The following is a 17,266-nucleotide window of genomic DNA, read 5'->3' on the forward strand; positions in this document are numbered from 1 at the left end:
AGAAAGATATTCTGATAAAGCAACGATAGATATTAATCAGAAACTTCATTACTCAGCACTGATGGGAAGTCACACTGTGATAAAAGGCAGCATATCACAATCGCTTCTTCAATGCAAATCTTTTAGTGTAGCTAAGTATTTTCCTTCTTCAAAAGTGGCACACCAATATCTAAATTAATAATAATAGAAAAAGATCAATTTTTATAGGCTGTCCATCTTGAATTAATTTTTTGCTACAAAGATGGAAAAGAAGAAACAGACAATGGATCAACTAAAATTTTAACTTATCTACATCTTTTGTTGTCAGCATGCATCATGATTACTTCGCAGTATGCAGAATACATAAAACCCAATATATAATGCACATAAAGCCAATTCAATGCCACAAGATAAATTTCTCTAAACATCCCTAACTGGTAGACTGTGATGAGAATGGGACACAGACAAGAAGGAAGCCTGTTAACATAACTTTTACACATTTTCCATTTCTGAAGATATAATATTATTTAAATCAGAAGGTGTGTTTGTATGTGTGTATGTGTGTGTGGGGGGGGTGTTCACTAAGGAAAACTACATGGGAATTCTAGCCCATATATTGAAATTTAGAAAAGAAATTTCCATCTTATTCACTACTCTTTTTCCATTCTCAATTTATATCTGTTTCCAGATTTCTTTGATTTAAGCAGCAAAACATTTTCATACTTACCCCAAATACCCATGCAGGAAACCCTAACATTTGAAAACTAACTCAGAGTTGTAAAAGGGGTTTTGTTTTCAGAGTTGAGAGAAATCACTGTCAAAAATGAAATGGAAGTTCCCATTTCTGAGGCCTTGCTTATGGTATTTAGCTGGAGGGGGTGGGGATTGTGAATTACCAGTGAATCTTCTCAGTAGTAACAGAATAAAATAGTTTATCTGCCTCTGTTACTCGAAGTACATTCCAGAAGTCTTACACAGTTTCTTGTTCAGGATCTCTTCTAGTCGATTTTTCAAGTATGTTTAAAGCAAAGCCATCATCTTTTCCTCAACAAACAAGAACAAGACCTTTCTTGTTTGTTTCCATCATAGGATACTGCATAAAATCTTAAAAATGTTTACTTTGCCTTTTGGTCAACAGGTTATACTTTCTCAATCTATTAATAATAACAGTAACAAAAGATTCTGAAGTTCTTAAAAAACCACATATGATTGTAAAGATCCCAAGAACATTTAAGTATCACCAGAATACTATAATCTCACTTAATTTCTAACAAGCTTATGGTTTGAAATCTTACTTTAGAAATGACAGAATGTTTCCTTATATGTATAAATTTTAATAGCTCAGTTCTTTGGAAAAATATTGTGAAGATATTGGAAATATTGTATGTTTCATCACAAAAATCTACAACAATAAATGATAAAATTCTTTATAGTTCATATTGGATAGAAATCAACCTATGAAAAATATAACCTATGTATTAATACTAACAGTTTCAAGTTTTAAACTCAGTTATATCTAAAGGGAAAAATCCCACCTAAAGAAAAATATATATCAATAATAATAGCTATTTATTAACAGCAACAAAATTTGATGCTCACAACAGGTTTTTATTTCTCATAACTGTTCACAGAGGAGCTCTGTGTACTGAAAAAAGGTGATTCCAGAGCTTCATATAGCTAACTTGAAAACAAGCCTGAAGCAAATACACAGTTAACACTATTTGGCTAATACCTTTAGTCCAAGCTATTTAAATGCTTTCCATAAATCTTGGCATTGATTTTTCTGTAATGATTCTAAAACAGAGACTAAGTAATCTCTGGAGATTTACACAGAGGACAAGAAGTTGAAGACCACATTACTTTTAACTTCAGATGCTATTGAAATAGAATGTATCATGGGTTAAAAGTAGTATTAATTTCAACCCATAGAAAGTATCTCCTATCCTCTTCAATATGGCCAAATAATATATGCTATAGCCTTATTAGTAAAAGGGAATAATTCCTTGATTTGTCTCATTATGATATAATGGAATGACATGCCATAATGCAACTCTGAAACATAATGCAAAATTAAGTTGGTGTCAGAGGCACCAAAGAAGCCTTATTCATCCACAGGCTCAGTCCCAAAGAAAAGTTTCAGGGATAACAGACCACCTCCTTGAAATTCATGCCAATGCCTTCCTAGTGAAAAATCAAGGCAGCTAAAATTCCAAGGGGGTTTACTGAACAATCAAGTTATCCACCCCAGTGGGAAGTCATTCTGTAATGAACTGCAAGCTTTTTTTTTAAGGGTAAGAGAAAAAAAAATGCTGTATCAGTTAAAAGAAGCTGCCAGAATTGGGGGTTTCACCAGCAGCAGATTTCTAACAGAGGTAAGGTGAGGACACACATCCTAATATGCAGAGAAGCCAAATGACAGAAGTCATTTTGCAGTTATGAGACTTTAGAACTCAAATAAAATAGTGGTCATTAAATGAATTTGTAATAAGGATTATGCTTTCAGAAAGTGGAAATATTTTTCAATTACAGGGAAATAATAATGGACGGTCCTTCAAGAAAGTATGTAGCATTTGAGGGTTAAATCTCATAACTAAGAATATCTTCAGAGATGTTCTAAAGAAAGAACTAGTTCTAGTAACCCTCTACTCCAGAATTAATGTAAGTCCTTTTCCCAAGGCATTAGGGAAAAAGAGGGGTGAAAGGGCAGAGAGAATATAAATGAAAAAAAATTCAACTAAAAAGTAAAGAGGCTATTCATAACATTGGCAGGTTACAATGCAAAGCATGGAAAATGGTGATAAATCCTGCAAGTGGATGGATTTTGCAGATACATACGTATGTACATATATAAATATATATATATATATATATATATATTTTTTTTTTTTTTTTTTTGAGAGAGAGTCTCGCTCTGTCACCTAGGCTGGAGCGCAGTGGTGTGATCTTGGCTCACTGCAAACTCCACCTCCTGGGTTCAAGCGATTCTCTTGCCTCACTAGGCCTCCCAAGTAGCTGGGACCACAGGCACACACCACCACACCCAGCTAATTTTTTGTATTTTTAGTAGAGATGGGGTTTCGCCATGTTGGCCAGGCTGGTATCAAACTCCTGACCTCAGGTGATCCGCCCACCTCAGCCTCCCAAAGTGCTGGGACTACAGGCGTGAGCCACTGTGCCTGGCAGATTTTGCAGACATTCTAATTTTTTGGAAACTCTTAAAAGGTTGCTTACAGTATATTCTTATGTTCTTTAAGGTATTAATTAGGAAGTCTCTGCTGCAGGAACACAGTAGCCTAAGATAGCTTACCCAATCTTTCAACAAATACTTACTTAGCACCATGTACCAGGTACCAGGTTAGACCCCAGGGATATACCAATAAACAAAAAAAAGTTCTCACTTTCAGGGAACTTACTTTCTAGTGGAGGAAAACAGACAGTAGATAATCAAAGAAAACCAAATATGAAATATGTTGAGTAGCATTAATATATCAAGTGTTTTAAAGGAGGACCACTTAGTAGGTCCAGGAGGTGAGATAATAGCAGCTTAAGCCAGAGTGGTAACAGTTGTAGTGTAAGTGGTAAGAAATGGACAGATTCTGGATGTAATTTTAAGGAATTGACAGGGTTTACTGATAAATTAATTTGGGGGTATGAGAAAATGGAAGAATGAAAACTAAGAGATTATAGCAAGGTTACAGGATACAAGGATAATATACAAAAGTCCACTGTATTCCTATATACCAGCAATAAACAATTGGAACTCGAAATTAAAAACAAAACACCATTTACATTAGCATCATAAAAGATAAATATTTAGGTATAAATCTAACAAAATATTTATAGGATCTATGTGAGGAAAACTGTAAAACTCTGATGAAAGAAATCATAGGAGATCTAAACAAATGGAGAGATAGTCCATGTTCCTGGATACCAATTCTTCTCAATGTGATCTACAGTAAGTGCAATCCCATTCAAAATCCCAGCATGTTGCTTTGTAGATATTGACAAGCTGATTCTAAAATTGATATGGAAAGGCAAAAGAGTTAGAATATCCAACAAAATGTTAAAGAACAAAGTGAGAGGACTGATTTTATCTGACTTTAAGACCTATTACAAGCCGGGCACAGTGGCTCACACCTGTAACCCCAGCACTTTAAGAGGCTAAGTAAGGCAGGTGGATCACTTGAGGTTAGGAGTTTGAGACCAGCCTGGCCAACATGGTAAAACCCTGTCTCTACTAAAAATGCAAAAATTAGCAAGGTGTGGTGGCATGCGCCTGTAGTCCCAGCTACTCGAGAGGCTGAGGCATGAGAATTGCTTGAACCCAGGAGGCGGACCGGGTTGCAGTAAGCTGAGATCGTGCCACTCCACTCCAACTTGGGCAACAGAGTGAGACCCTGTCTCAAAAAAATCGCATAAAGAAAAAAAAAAGACCTATTATAAAGCTATAGTAATCAAGATCATGTGGTATTGGTTAAGGAATAGATGAATAGGTCAATGGAATAGAATAGAGAGCTCAGAATTGACCCACATAAACAGTCAATTGATCTTTGACAAAAAAAAACAAAGGCAATTTGATGAAGAAAGAAACATCTTTTCAACAAATGGTGGTAGAGTAACTGGATATTCACCTGGAAAAAATCAATCTAAACACTGACCTTATATCCTTCATAAAAATTAACTCAAAATGGATCACAGACCTTAATGTGAAATGCAAAACTATAAAACTTCTAGAAGACAAAATAGGATGCCTTGGATTTGGTGATGAGTTTTTAGATAAAATACCAAAAGCATGATCCAGGAAAAAAATTATATCAGATTCTATTAAAATTTATAACTTCTGTTCTGAAAAAGACAGTGTTAAGAGAATGAAAATATGAGACATGGACTGGGAGAAAATATTTGTAAAACACATATCTGATAAAGGACTTGCATTCAAAATATACACGGAAGTCTTGAAACTTATCAAAAAGAAAACCCAATTTAAAAATGGGCAAAAAATCTAAACAGACACCTCACCAAAGGAGATATACAGGTGGCAAATAAGCATATGAAAAGATGCTCAACATCATATGTCATTAGGAAATTGCAAGAAGTTAAAAGAACAATGAGATGCCATTGTGTGCCCACTAGGGTAGCTAAAACCCAAAATGCCATGCTAGCAAGGATACATATTGCTGAGTGAAAGCCAGTCTGAAAGGCTACATACTGTATAATTCCAGCTATATGCCATTCTGGAAAAGGCAAAACAACACAGAAAGTAAAAAGTTCAGTGGCAGCCAGTGGTGTGTTTGGGGGTGAAGAGAGGGATGAATAAATGAAGCATAGGGTATGCTTATATTACTGAAACTATTCTGTATGTGATGATGAATACATGACATTATGCATTTGTCAAAATCCATAGAATTGTGCAATAAAAAGAATAAACCCTAGCGTAAATGACAAATTTCAGTTAATAATACTAATAATGTATGAATATTGGTTAATTGTAACAAATGTACCATACTAACACAAGGATGTTAATAATAGGGGAAACACTGTGCTGGACTGGGACTTAGATGGGAAATCTGTACTATCTGCTCAATTTTTTCTGTAAATCTAAAATTGGTCTAAAAAATAAAGTGTGTGTGTGTGTGTGTGTGTGTGTGTGTGTGTATACATTTTAAATGACTCTAAGGTTTTGGCCTGAGCTTCAGAATGAATAGAGTTGCCATTTATTGACATAAAGAAAACTACAGAAGGAGAAAGTATAGGAGCAAATCAAGATTTCTTTTTGGACATGCTAATTTGAGATGCCTTTTTTAGACTGCAGTGGAGATGTCAAGTAGGCAGTTACATATATGAGTCTGAGGTTCATGGAAGAGGTTGAGATGGAGATAAAAATTTGGGAGTCATCAGTATATCGATGATATTTAAAACCTTAGAACCAGATGAGGCTGCTTAGGGAGTGAGTATAATGAAGAGAAAAGCTCAGATGACTAAGCCCTAGTTACTTAACCTCCTCAAATCCCCAAATTAGGTTCTTGCATTAATAGCTAAACATCTATATCCTCACAGATTTGCACACTGTCACTGGTATCCATTACAGAAAACAGAAACAAGCATTACAATTCCTAATATTCTGACTCAAATAATTTTCCCACCTTTGTTTCAGGATTTTCTACAGATTTTGTAGCGGCAAAACTCTTGATTTAACTTTCTCTTACCTTTGACTTCCTTAATCCTTAAGAGGTTGCTTCTCCTGAACTGTTACTTCCCAGGAGGAGAGCTGTCTGTTTGTTTGTTTGTTTTTTCATATTTTTTCTATGTCTGTCTCTCCTTTCCTCCCCTCCTTTTCCCATCATTCCCATCTCTCTTGTATCACACATACTCACTCCTTCTCCACCCATGCCACACCAATCTAGGGCTTTCTCACCAACTGCAGGCAGGTACTCTCTCTGCCATTACTACATACCCAGTCATAATGAACTATTGGCAAATTTCAGGCCCTCTCAGCCCTCAATACCTTGCTCATGTTATTACTTTAAACAGGGCATCCATTCCCATCCTTGTTCCTTGTTCTTGCACATTTCAAACATCTTGTCCTCCAGTAAGTTTTCCCAGACTCTCTCATCTCTTTATCCCACCAGTCGAAGTTAGGTCTCCTCCCTCTGTGGTCTTCCTCAGTACCCTGTACATATCTGTCATTACGTTTATCACACTGGATGTAAATGACTGTCCATCTCAGCTCCAGACTGTTAGCATCTTGTAGGCAAAGTCTATAATATTTTGTACCCCATAAGCCCAGGCAGCCAATAAATAAATAAGCAACTTAGAAAATACTGGAATAATTTGCAATTCACCTTTTTATTCTATCCTAAAACCAAATTTTGCCTCTAGGTAGTATATAATTATGTTTATATTCATTATATTTAAATAAAAAGTATAATCAAATACATTTATAACATTTTTAGTGATGGGTAAGAACAGTAAATAAATTTTTAATTTTCCCTACACATCTCAGGGTTTTAAAATATTAGTTTTTTTCTTCTCCCCATGAAAACACGAAGGCAATGGATTTAAAAATAAATAATTCATCCATTTATATTATCTGGGTTACTGCTGTGATAATACAAACAGCTAACAAAATGTTCTTTAAAGTAATCATGTCCTTTAAAAAAAGAAAAATTACTATTGACAGTCTTTAAAAGCTATACTGGGAAAAATTAATTCTGACAAAGAAAAAATAACTAAAATTCATCGGATTCAATGTATGAGGAAAAGAGAGTACATTCTTTTGAAAACAACATTGAGGGAAATAGGATATGATATGCATTAATAAGCTAAGCATCAGATTAAGCAAATCAACACAGGCTAGGAATCCTAACTTTGGCTCTGACATTCATTTCTAATGTGCACAGAATTATTTTCACTTCTCTTAAGGCATAAATTCCTTTAATTGTACAATACTCTTGCCAAAATAATTTTATTCAAACCAACTTTTAAAAGCTCTTAGACTTTTAGCTTCATGGTAGCTAAGCTTGCAGAGGAGCAATTTGGTATATGGAATGTTTATATCTTTTTCTAAACTTCTCAAGTAACATGCAGATGCCAAGAAGAACTTTTGAAATATTTTTGTCTCAGATAAGATGGCTGAGTGTATTCAATTTAGAAAGGTTACCAACTGCCATGAAACAATAACAACAAAAGAAATGCCACTATTTGTGGTCCTAGGAGAACAAAATGGGGATGGGAGAGGCTCCATTCTCCCATCCACTATTTTTCTCTGACACTGAGAAGAAAGAACCATTTATAATTTAGTCAGGTTTGAAAAGACGAATGATTCACATATTACTAAGGAAGGAACTACAATCCTTTGGGGAAAAAAAAGGAGATTAATAGTTTCAGAAAGCTGTATCTTAACTGTGCCTGGATTTTATAATTGTATAAGACATTTCACTTCGCTCAGCTTTTTTTTTTAACTTACATATAACCAAAGATGAGCTTAAAATATGTCAACTAAGGTTTTCCCACCTCTTGTATCTTACTGAAGAAACAAAATTTACATTAGAATTGGGTGGTGACATAGGGTCTATGAGGGGGAAAAACAAACAAACAAACAAAACCCTACCAGTAGTTAAAGACTAGAAAACCATTTTGTTCCCTTATAATTTGAGTCCCTGTATAAGTCACTTAAGATATTTTCCCATTTGCAACTACCTGTAGTACTACTACTATTACAGAAAATTGTAATACTATTATCCTAATTTAAGTATAGTATACTTCTACAATTTAGGGCGCTCAATAAATACCAACGGACCCAAGGTGGTCCAAAGTGAAGCTAATCAGGCTATCTGAACATAAATTTGACTTCATTTGCAATCTTAGCTCTGAAAAAGATAGGTCACTAGTTTTAGTTAGTATTCCTCTTGTTGTCTCATCTTTAAATCCATCAGATCTCTTTCATCTGTGTGTATCTAGGAATATGATTTCATACTATTGCTGTGTCTGAGCAAACTGTACCTCTACAGTCATTTACCAAAGTTGCTTCATGTATTCCTTAGATTCAATTTAGCAAAGAAACAATCTAGAGTACTCTCCATATGGATACCATGCAAATATACAACTTAATATGGCATTATAATGCAAACTAAAAATTATTTTACATTAGCTTTAGTAAGTATTTTTAGATGAGAGAAACAAGAAACACTAGCAATTAATTACTTGATACTCCATCAGCAAAATTTTCCCACTAGATAATCAGAAATGGGCACTTTATCAATTTTATTCTCCCATTACAGATCAGGAAATAACATTAAATCAATATTTTCATAAGGACTATTACACACAAGACCTTCTGAAACTTGAAAAGTATGACAAAGTGTTTTAACTGTGATCACATATCATATATAACTGCTTTACAGAAAACGCTAATCACAAACCGTACTTGTGCTCAAAGTAATGCATTCACTCACAGTCATTCAAATACACATTTACCCTGTAATGGAATCTGTCGACACTCTTGCCAGAAAGTATGTAAACAAAATCACCAGGTCTAAAGCCTGGGAAAGTAAGTGGGAAGCAAACACTAAAAATTGTTCAGGCATTCTTAGAAAAGCACACAGATATAACATTAAACACTCCCTAGAACAATTACCTTTTAAGGAGGCAGAAAATACATATACACCATAAAATAAATAATAAACCATATAAATATACATACCACTCCGCCACATAACAGTCAAGTGTTGACTGAAACAGTGGGACTATTTGTCATCACTAGGGAAATATTTTATAACTAAGTTGTAGTTAACTATGTAAATGACAGAGTTTGGTCCAGTTTTACAAACAACAGATTATAAAATTTGTCTCCTTCAATAAAAGAGACAGTTATCAGGCCTTATGTGCTATATGCTCTTTGTAAATAATAAGAAATTGCAGCTCCAGCAAACTGCCAACTCCTCTGGCTCTACAGCTATGTATGCTACCCAACTCTCCTACTAATAAAAATGTTATTTAAGGTTTTTTGAGGAATACAAAGCATTTTTTAAAGCACTATATTCAAGCAGCTAAGAAACACAGTCTAAAATGGTGATTTACAACTGGTGTGCTGAGGTTGGTTGTATAGTATGTGGCAAGTAATTTGTTTCTAACAATAGAGTACTAAAGTTGGCAGGGTATTTTTAAACATAAAACTAATATTCCTGATAAAATTATCAGTCTCACCAGTGATATTCCAACATTCTTTCTTGAGTGAGAGTCAAAAGACAAATTAGCGCTAAGAGGTCCTGGGAACAATATATGGGCCAAAGCCCATTATTATTATAAAAGAAAGAATAATGGCTATTTTTTGGGGGAAGAAAGATTATGATTGGGATGGGGCACATTGAAAAGTTTGTGGGGTACCTAGAAAAGTTCTATTTCTTGACTTAGTTATAATTACAAGAGTTCTAGATGGTTGCCTTATAACTCATTAATTTATACATTGGTATTGTGTGGTTTTCCGTATCTAGTTTCATTTACAATAAAATCTTTTTAAAAACCAATAAAGCAAGAGAAACTCTAATAGCTGTGAGGCTAACTGAGACTGTGGTACAGCTCATTTAATCTTTTATTATCTTTTGGAAAAAGTAGGGGTACAAATAAAAATATACTTTTAACCTCAGCTTTTTGTATGTAAAGTTAGAATAAAACAAACACCCTGTATACCACTAGGGATTTTGGTGCTGATTTAATGAAAGTCTACTTGTAAAAATATTTTGAAATACTTTGAAATTCTGTAACATTCTCTGCAAATGCAAAGTATTCTTAAAACCACATAGAATAAACAATAGTCTCACTTCCTTGCTTAAAGCCCTTCAATGACACCACCCATTTAGCAGTAATTTTCACAGTGTTCTTTGTGGAAACCTAAGACTCCATAGACATGCTTCAGGGGCAGGGCATCATGTACAGATATGCAGATTGTGCTTTGCCCAAGGGTGCCTGGCACAAGTGGATCTAAAATCTGGCCTTCACTGTTCGCCAAGCCTTGAACCTTAGTGAAGAGACATTTTTCTTTGTATGTCGAGAGGGAGCTCCTTTTCCTAGATTGTTCAAAGACTCTCTAAGTGCTAGCTGTAATTCTGTTCAAAAGTTCCCCATTAAACAGTACCTTATTTCTGTCAAACAATAAAAACAAACTGTCTGCAAGTCTTCTTCAAAGTTAAGACAAACCATAGACAAACACATTTTATATTTGTAATTCCTTCATTTACAAACATATTTGAGCATTTGAGTTCCTCTTCTGTGAGTTGCCTGTTCATATTCCTTACCCATGTTTCCCATTGGAATTTTTTTTCTGAAGTCACAGAAGCTAATTCTAAATTAACCTGTCAGTTATGCACATGCTATAAATCCTCTCCCAGTCTGTGAAAACTTACACATTGCAAGTGGAAGTGTAAACTGGTAATAATCCTTTTGAAAACAATTTAGCAATAACCAGTAGAGATGAAGGGATAGGACAGGCCTAGTGGCTCACACCTGTAATGCCAGAATTTTGGGAGGCCAAGGCAGGCAGATAACTTGAGGTCAGGAGTTCGAGACCAGCCTAGCCAGTAAGGTAAAACCCTGTCTCTACTAAAACACAAAAAATTAGTTGGGCGTGGTAGTGCATGCCTATAATCCCAGCTACTTAGGAGGCTGAAGCAGGGGAATCACTTGAACCTGGGAGGTGGAGACTGCAGTGTGCCAAGATTGTGCCGCTGCACTCCAGCCTGAGCGACAGAGCCAGAATCCGTCTCAAAAAAAAAAAAAAAAAAAAAGAAGGTGTAAAGGTATAAATGTCCCAGCTATTCTTAGGAAAACTCTCATACATGAGTACAAGGAGGTACTCACAAGGCTATTCATTAGAATACCATTAGTAATAGCAAAAAAGTAAAAACAATGATGGCCTTCATAATCTAAACAAACTTTCCCATCTAATTTTCCATCCTTTCCCTCTTTTCTCTGAAATTTTATTTATTCATTTATTCATTTGCTGCCTTAAGGAATATTACTAGACATCTACTCTGACTAGACACCATGCTAGGTAGGCAGTCACGCTTAATTACTTGCAGTTGCCCTACTAAACCATGGTCTCTTACTGGCTAAAGAGACTTTTCCTGTCCTTCCTCTGGGTTTTGACATAATTTTGTACATATCCCTGTTAAACTACTTATCAGTACTCCATAATACTTGTTATTCAGTTATCTAGCTACAAAATAAGTGAAGGCAGTTCCAAATCACACATTCAATTAAATATCTGAACAAAGGGCAATTCTGTTTTTTTAGATTCCATCCAAGAATTACTAAAAAAAAAAATGTATTTTCTAAGCAAATATTCAGTGCTAGAATACTACTTTCATGAGGATGTCATGAAAGTATTTGTTATCATGGTATCCCCAGCACCTAGATCATTGCCTGACACATAAGAGTCACTCAATAAATAATTGTTAAGACCAAAAAGCCCAAGCAATATTGTCTGACAAATAATAATATTTAAAAGTGAAAACAGAATCATTAATGTATGTAGATGTTTCATCACTGAATAAGTAAAAGCTGTTTTCTGTCTTAAATAAAAAGTATTTTTTCTTTCATGATGAGTTACCCTCACATCTTCCCAACAAATACTTTTAGGACATGTCCCAATGAATTTCTTTGCTATACAAGGTTATCAGAGACTCAACATCAATCATTTTCTTCTCTGTGTTACTAACACAAAAAAATTCCCACATTAACTATGAAAGGCTGGAATTGCAGCATTACTGTTAGATATATAACATTTTATATTATAAAATACACTAAAAGTAAAAATAGATAAAAGTATGCCTACTACCTAAAAGACTGCCCTGTTAAAGACTGAGTAATGAAATCACACATACATACATATACACACACACATTTCCATTTGTTAAAAAGTTATTTGCATAGTTTGAGTTGAGAAAATGTTATGTACTAAAAGGCATAAATCTTGTATGTATCAGGCCTCATTTGTGCTATATTCTATATTAGTATTCTACTGCATAATATAGTTAAGAATATTTATATAAAAACAAGACATAAAGATTTAAGCTCTCTCAGTTATTAAATGCAAGAGCACCAAAATGCCTTACCAAATTATCATTCCAACTAATTCTACTTGAAGAAGAAAACAAGCTTTAGCCATTCAAGCTAGAAAAGCATTAATTACCACTTGGAAAATACTAGAAATTAACAATGGAAACAAATTTGTACTTCTAGACTTATGAAATGATTTTGATTAAAATAGGCTATTGCTTTCATTAATTTTATTTTTTAGGAATAAATGCAGGTTAATTTCAAATAGTAGCTCCTTGTCCAAACAAATAATATAACATTAATACTAGCTAGGACAATATTTGTTACAGTAATTAAAAGACATAAGTAATGAGTTCTGAGGAATGAATTAAGACTCTTGGATATAGGATGGCTTAGAAATCATGCTAGTAAAAACCGGAAAGTACTAGTGATTAAATCTGATGTCAATGCTAACAACTATTTGTAATTCTCAAACACAGAAAAAACTCCACAGTAAGGAGCTTCTCAAAGAAGCACATGAATAGACTGACATATTAAAAAACAATTCTCATTATGAAATCATAAATACAAAAAATACTTCATAGAAATCTGCAAATTTAGTTTAATATGGCTTTATGAAATATGCACAATGAAAATAACCAGTTACAGCAGCTTTAATTTAGAAGGGATCTTGCATGTACTGGTAATCTAAATCCCTCAACAACAACAAAAGACAAGGAAACTGAAACCCAAAGAAACTAGGTGTGTTGCTAAACATCAAACAAAATGTTAAGTGTCAGTCCCAAGACTAGAACCCAGGTCTTAAGACTTTATAGTCTGGGGCTCTTTCTACTAGACTGCTATGTATTCAGTCATAGTCAGCTAGAAAAAATATAAGTATTCATCAACGGTATTCATGCTGGAATGTAAGAGGCTCTGCTCTTTTCCCTACTTATATGCCACCCAAATAGAGCTGTGTTTTCATTTGTTCATTCTTCCCATACCCCACTCTCAGAGGTTTACAGCTCCCTTTTACATGCTCAGTATTACTCTCTTCCACTATCCTCTTGAATCCATCCTTCCTCATCTCTCAAGAATCTTGCTCCATCAACAATTGCCATCTCTTTTCTATTTTCAGACTTTCTGTAGGACAGCTCACGTGGCAGCTGGCTTCCTTTATAGCAAGCAAGAGAGAGTGCCCAAGATAGAAGCCACCGTCTTTTGTAACCTAATCTTAGAAGTGACATCCCATCATTTTTGCCAAATTTTATTCATTAGAAAGAAGTCACTGAGTCCAGGTCACACTCAAGGGAAGAGAGTTACATAAGGGAGTGAATACCAGAATTAGAAGAAGCCATCTTTGAAGCTGCCTGCCACAGCTTCTAAAAAAGAAATGCGTAAGGGAGGCTTGCTAACCAGATACCAAGACTTCTTACGAAGCAAGTGATTAAGAGATGTTGTACTGGCAAAAGGACAGATAAACTGACTAATGGAATGTAATAGAGAACCCAGAAACAAATTAATGCATGTTTGGAACTTTGGAAAATAGCAGAAGTGATATGTCAGATAGTGAGGAAAGGAGGGACTATTCAGTAAATGGAGGTAGAAAAAGTGGTTATCCACATGACAATGGTATCCCTAACCTCCTCTCACACCACTAAAAACAACAAGAACAATAGAACTCTTAGTGAAAATATAAGTGAGTATTTTTTAGACCACTAGATAGAAAATATTTCTTAAACTAGACACAAAGATGTTGATTATAAAAGATGGATAAATATGATTATATTCAAATTAAGAACTGTTATTCATTGAAAAACATCTTAAGACAGTGAAAGACAGATTTAAAAACTGGAAAACAGAATCAAAAAACTATTACGGTCAAGAATATATAAAGAATTCACACAAGTCAATGAGAAAACTAAAAGCAACCCAACAGGCAAAAGATATGAACAGATATTTCTTATAAATAATACATATATAAAGAAATATTCAGTATTATGAGTAATAAGGGAAATGTAAATTAAGACCACAATGAGAATAATCCATTCTGTTGGCAAAAATTTAAAAGTCTGACAATACTAAATGTGAGAGACAATATAGCTCCAAAGGATCTTATTTACGCTGCAGGTGAAAAGTAAATTGAGGCAACCACTTTGAAAATAGTTTGAAATTATCTCCTAAAGTTAAACATCAGCAATACTCCATCATCGAGGGAGTGGATATGAAAATGGTGGTATAATCACACAATGGAATGTTATGTGGCAGCTCAAAAAATGCACAAGAACGGATGAATTTTAGCAATATAATATTAAGTGTATAAGGAAGGTCAGCCTTAAAAGATAAGATTTTTAAATTAAAGTTAAAAACATCTAAAATTTAAAAATTCCCAGTGTATGTGGAATTCAGAATGACAGTTACCTCAGGTCAGTGAAAGCACGTTAAGGAAGGGACTTGTAAGATTAGATGTTAGTTATTGTCAAGAATCTAGTTTTGCTTTGGGTGATGGGTACAGAGATACTTATTACATTATTAAAAATAACTAAGTAAATAAATAAAAACCAAGCATGAACTAATAATGAGAGTATGTCATGAAACAAAGACATGTTTAATCCAATGCTGTGTACCTAAGCTTTTTAAAAAAAGGTCCTAAAAAAAAGTCTTTTTGTTAAAGCTTTTAAAAAAAGCTACGTGAAAATTTGATTTCAGCTTGCATGTTAATCATGCTTTTCACCAACTCCTATATAAAGTATAATTTGTATTACATGGTACATCTTATAACATCTGTTATTTCATATGTAATGGTCTTGCTTCCTTACCAAGAATATAAATATTTCTACCATACATACTGCCTCTGAAAAAGTACTGACCATAGAGTAAACGCTAAATAAATACTTGTTGAATGTTTGATATACTTTGTATATTTGTTCCTGCCCAAATCCCATGTTGAACTGTAATCCCCAATGTTGGAGGTGGGGCCTGGTGGGAGATGTTTGGGTTATAGGGGTAAATCCTTCATGGCTAGGTGCTGTCTTCAGGACAATGAGTTCTCGTGAGATCTGGTCATTTACAAGTGTGTGGAACCTCCCCCTCAACACTCTCTCTCACTCCTGCTTTTGCCATATGATGTGCCTGCTCTTGCTTCACGAACTTCCTCCATGATTATAAGCTTCCTGAGGCCTCCCTAGAAGCCAAGTAGATGCCAGCACCATGCTTACTGTAAAGCCTTCAGAACTATGAGCCACTTAAACCTCTGTTTTTTTTTTAAGAAATTACTCAGTCTCAAGTATTTCTTTATAGCAATGCAAGAATGGCCGAATACAACACTCATATTTAACTTATTCCTCAAATAGCCAAGAGTAAAGCTATGAACCCTGTATCCTAAATTTCCTTAAAAATATTATATCACTATGTTTAATGTTTCCTACTGCTTTACTTAGGAAAGGAACTTAGACCAAAATCACCTGCTCACCTGTTATGGCTGAGGGAAGCAGTGATGGGGGTAGGCACCACAGTCTGTAACCCCTCCCCTTCTATCTCAGTACCAACAAGGCAGATGAGCTGGAGTTCTGGTAATCCTACACAGTTTACTTCATGCCAGCTTTTGCCTGAAAGAGCATCATTGAATGGACAATAATGTTTATTAAATACAAAAAATAAAAACTCCAAACTTCTACCTAATACTCAGCTGAGCAAATATCACTCACAACACTACCTCCTGTCTTTGCTTTTCTAGTAGTTTCCGTTACTCAGTAATTCCCAATGTAAATAAATAAATTGCAAAATTAACAGCAAATGCATAAAAGATTGCTTATTATGTTAAGAATGCTATATCCCAATCCAACCCCCCAAATCCCTACCACAGTCCCAATAACAAAACAATATAAACAAACAACTTACTTTCCATGAGGTCCAGGTAAACCAAGAATGCTACATAAACTTGGGTGGCATCTCCTATATCTAATTCCATCATTTCTAAATACTGAAAATTAAAATATAATTGTCAAATTGAGAAGGAAAAATTATTTAATATTTTCTTCCAATCATCAAGTAGTCATCAAGCATATATAATCTATAAAATTCTTCTAGGTATAGTGGAAGTTAAAAGGCAATATAAGATCTTATCTCTGTCTCTAAAGAACTTGCAATTGTTAAATACATGCACACTTAAAATTGTTAGGCAAGTAACAATATATGACTGTAAGTGATTAAAAACCATGTAAATGGAATAAAAAACATGACACAGCAGGTCAGAAGAGCTCTACTCAGAGGGACTGGTAAAAGCTTTATAGCAGAGGTGGGATGGGATACAATTTGAGCACAGAAGAACATTATGATTTAAGTAAGTGCAGAAGTAGAGTAATACTGCAGGTAATTACACAAAGGTGGGATTAAGCCACATACATTCAAGGGCCTGTAAAGAAACCTATCTGCCAGCAATAGAGAAACCTTTTTAATAAAATTTGTGTTGGGACATGTTAGTGGATACTGTGTATTTCCCTAGCCTCTTATTTGCATATGGAGAGAATCTGCTAGAGTATCAGTCCTAGCCTCTCCACCCACTCTTTCTCACTTTAAGAGTAGATTTTTTAAAAGGAATTGACAAGGAACTAGAGAAAGCTGCTTCTTTCAGACTACTGGTCAGCATAAGGGGAATATTTTTCAGGGGCCTACACCTGCAGGAGAATTCTGAGGCTGCCCAGCTATGCCAGAGACTAGGTGGATATGCAGGGCTAATGCTGAGTTGAATTAT

The 17,266-nt window shown here is 34.7% G+C and overlaps 1 protein-coding gene across 3 annotated transcripts in view; it reads right to left on the bottom strand.

Moving 5' to 3' along the window:
• TSEN15 (tRNA splicing endonuclease subunit 15) overlaps positions 1-17,266 on the bottom strand; it is a 43,836-nt gene that overhangs the window by 24,707 nt on the left and 1,863 nt on the right. Inside the window, exons 2-4 of one of the 3 annotated variants that reach the window (XR_008511050.2) lie at positions 16,414-16,495; positions 15,986-16,121; positions 53-169 (exon numbers count right to left, since the gene is read on the bottom strand). Coding sequence is in view for 2 of the 3 variants with exons in the window: in XM_009240151.4 (XP_009238426.1) it covers positions 15,986-16,121; positions 16,414-16,495 (218 nt within the window). In the remaining variant the exon portion in view is untranslated. The remainder of the gene's footprint in view (positions 1-52; positions 170-15,985; positions 16,122-16,413; positions 16,496-17,266) is intronic. The other 2 variants (XM_054524316.2, XM_009240151.4) reach the window with 2 other exon arrangements.

Source organism: Pongo abelii, chromosome 1 (genome assembly GCF_028885655.2).
Source record: "Pongo abelii isolate AG06213 chromosome 1, NHGRI_mPonAbe1-v2.0_pri, whole genome shotgun sequence".
Classification (NCBI taxonomy): domain Eukaryota; kingdom Metazoa; phylum Chordata; class Mammalia; order Primates; family Hominidae; genus Pongo; species Pongo abelii.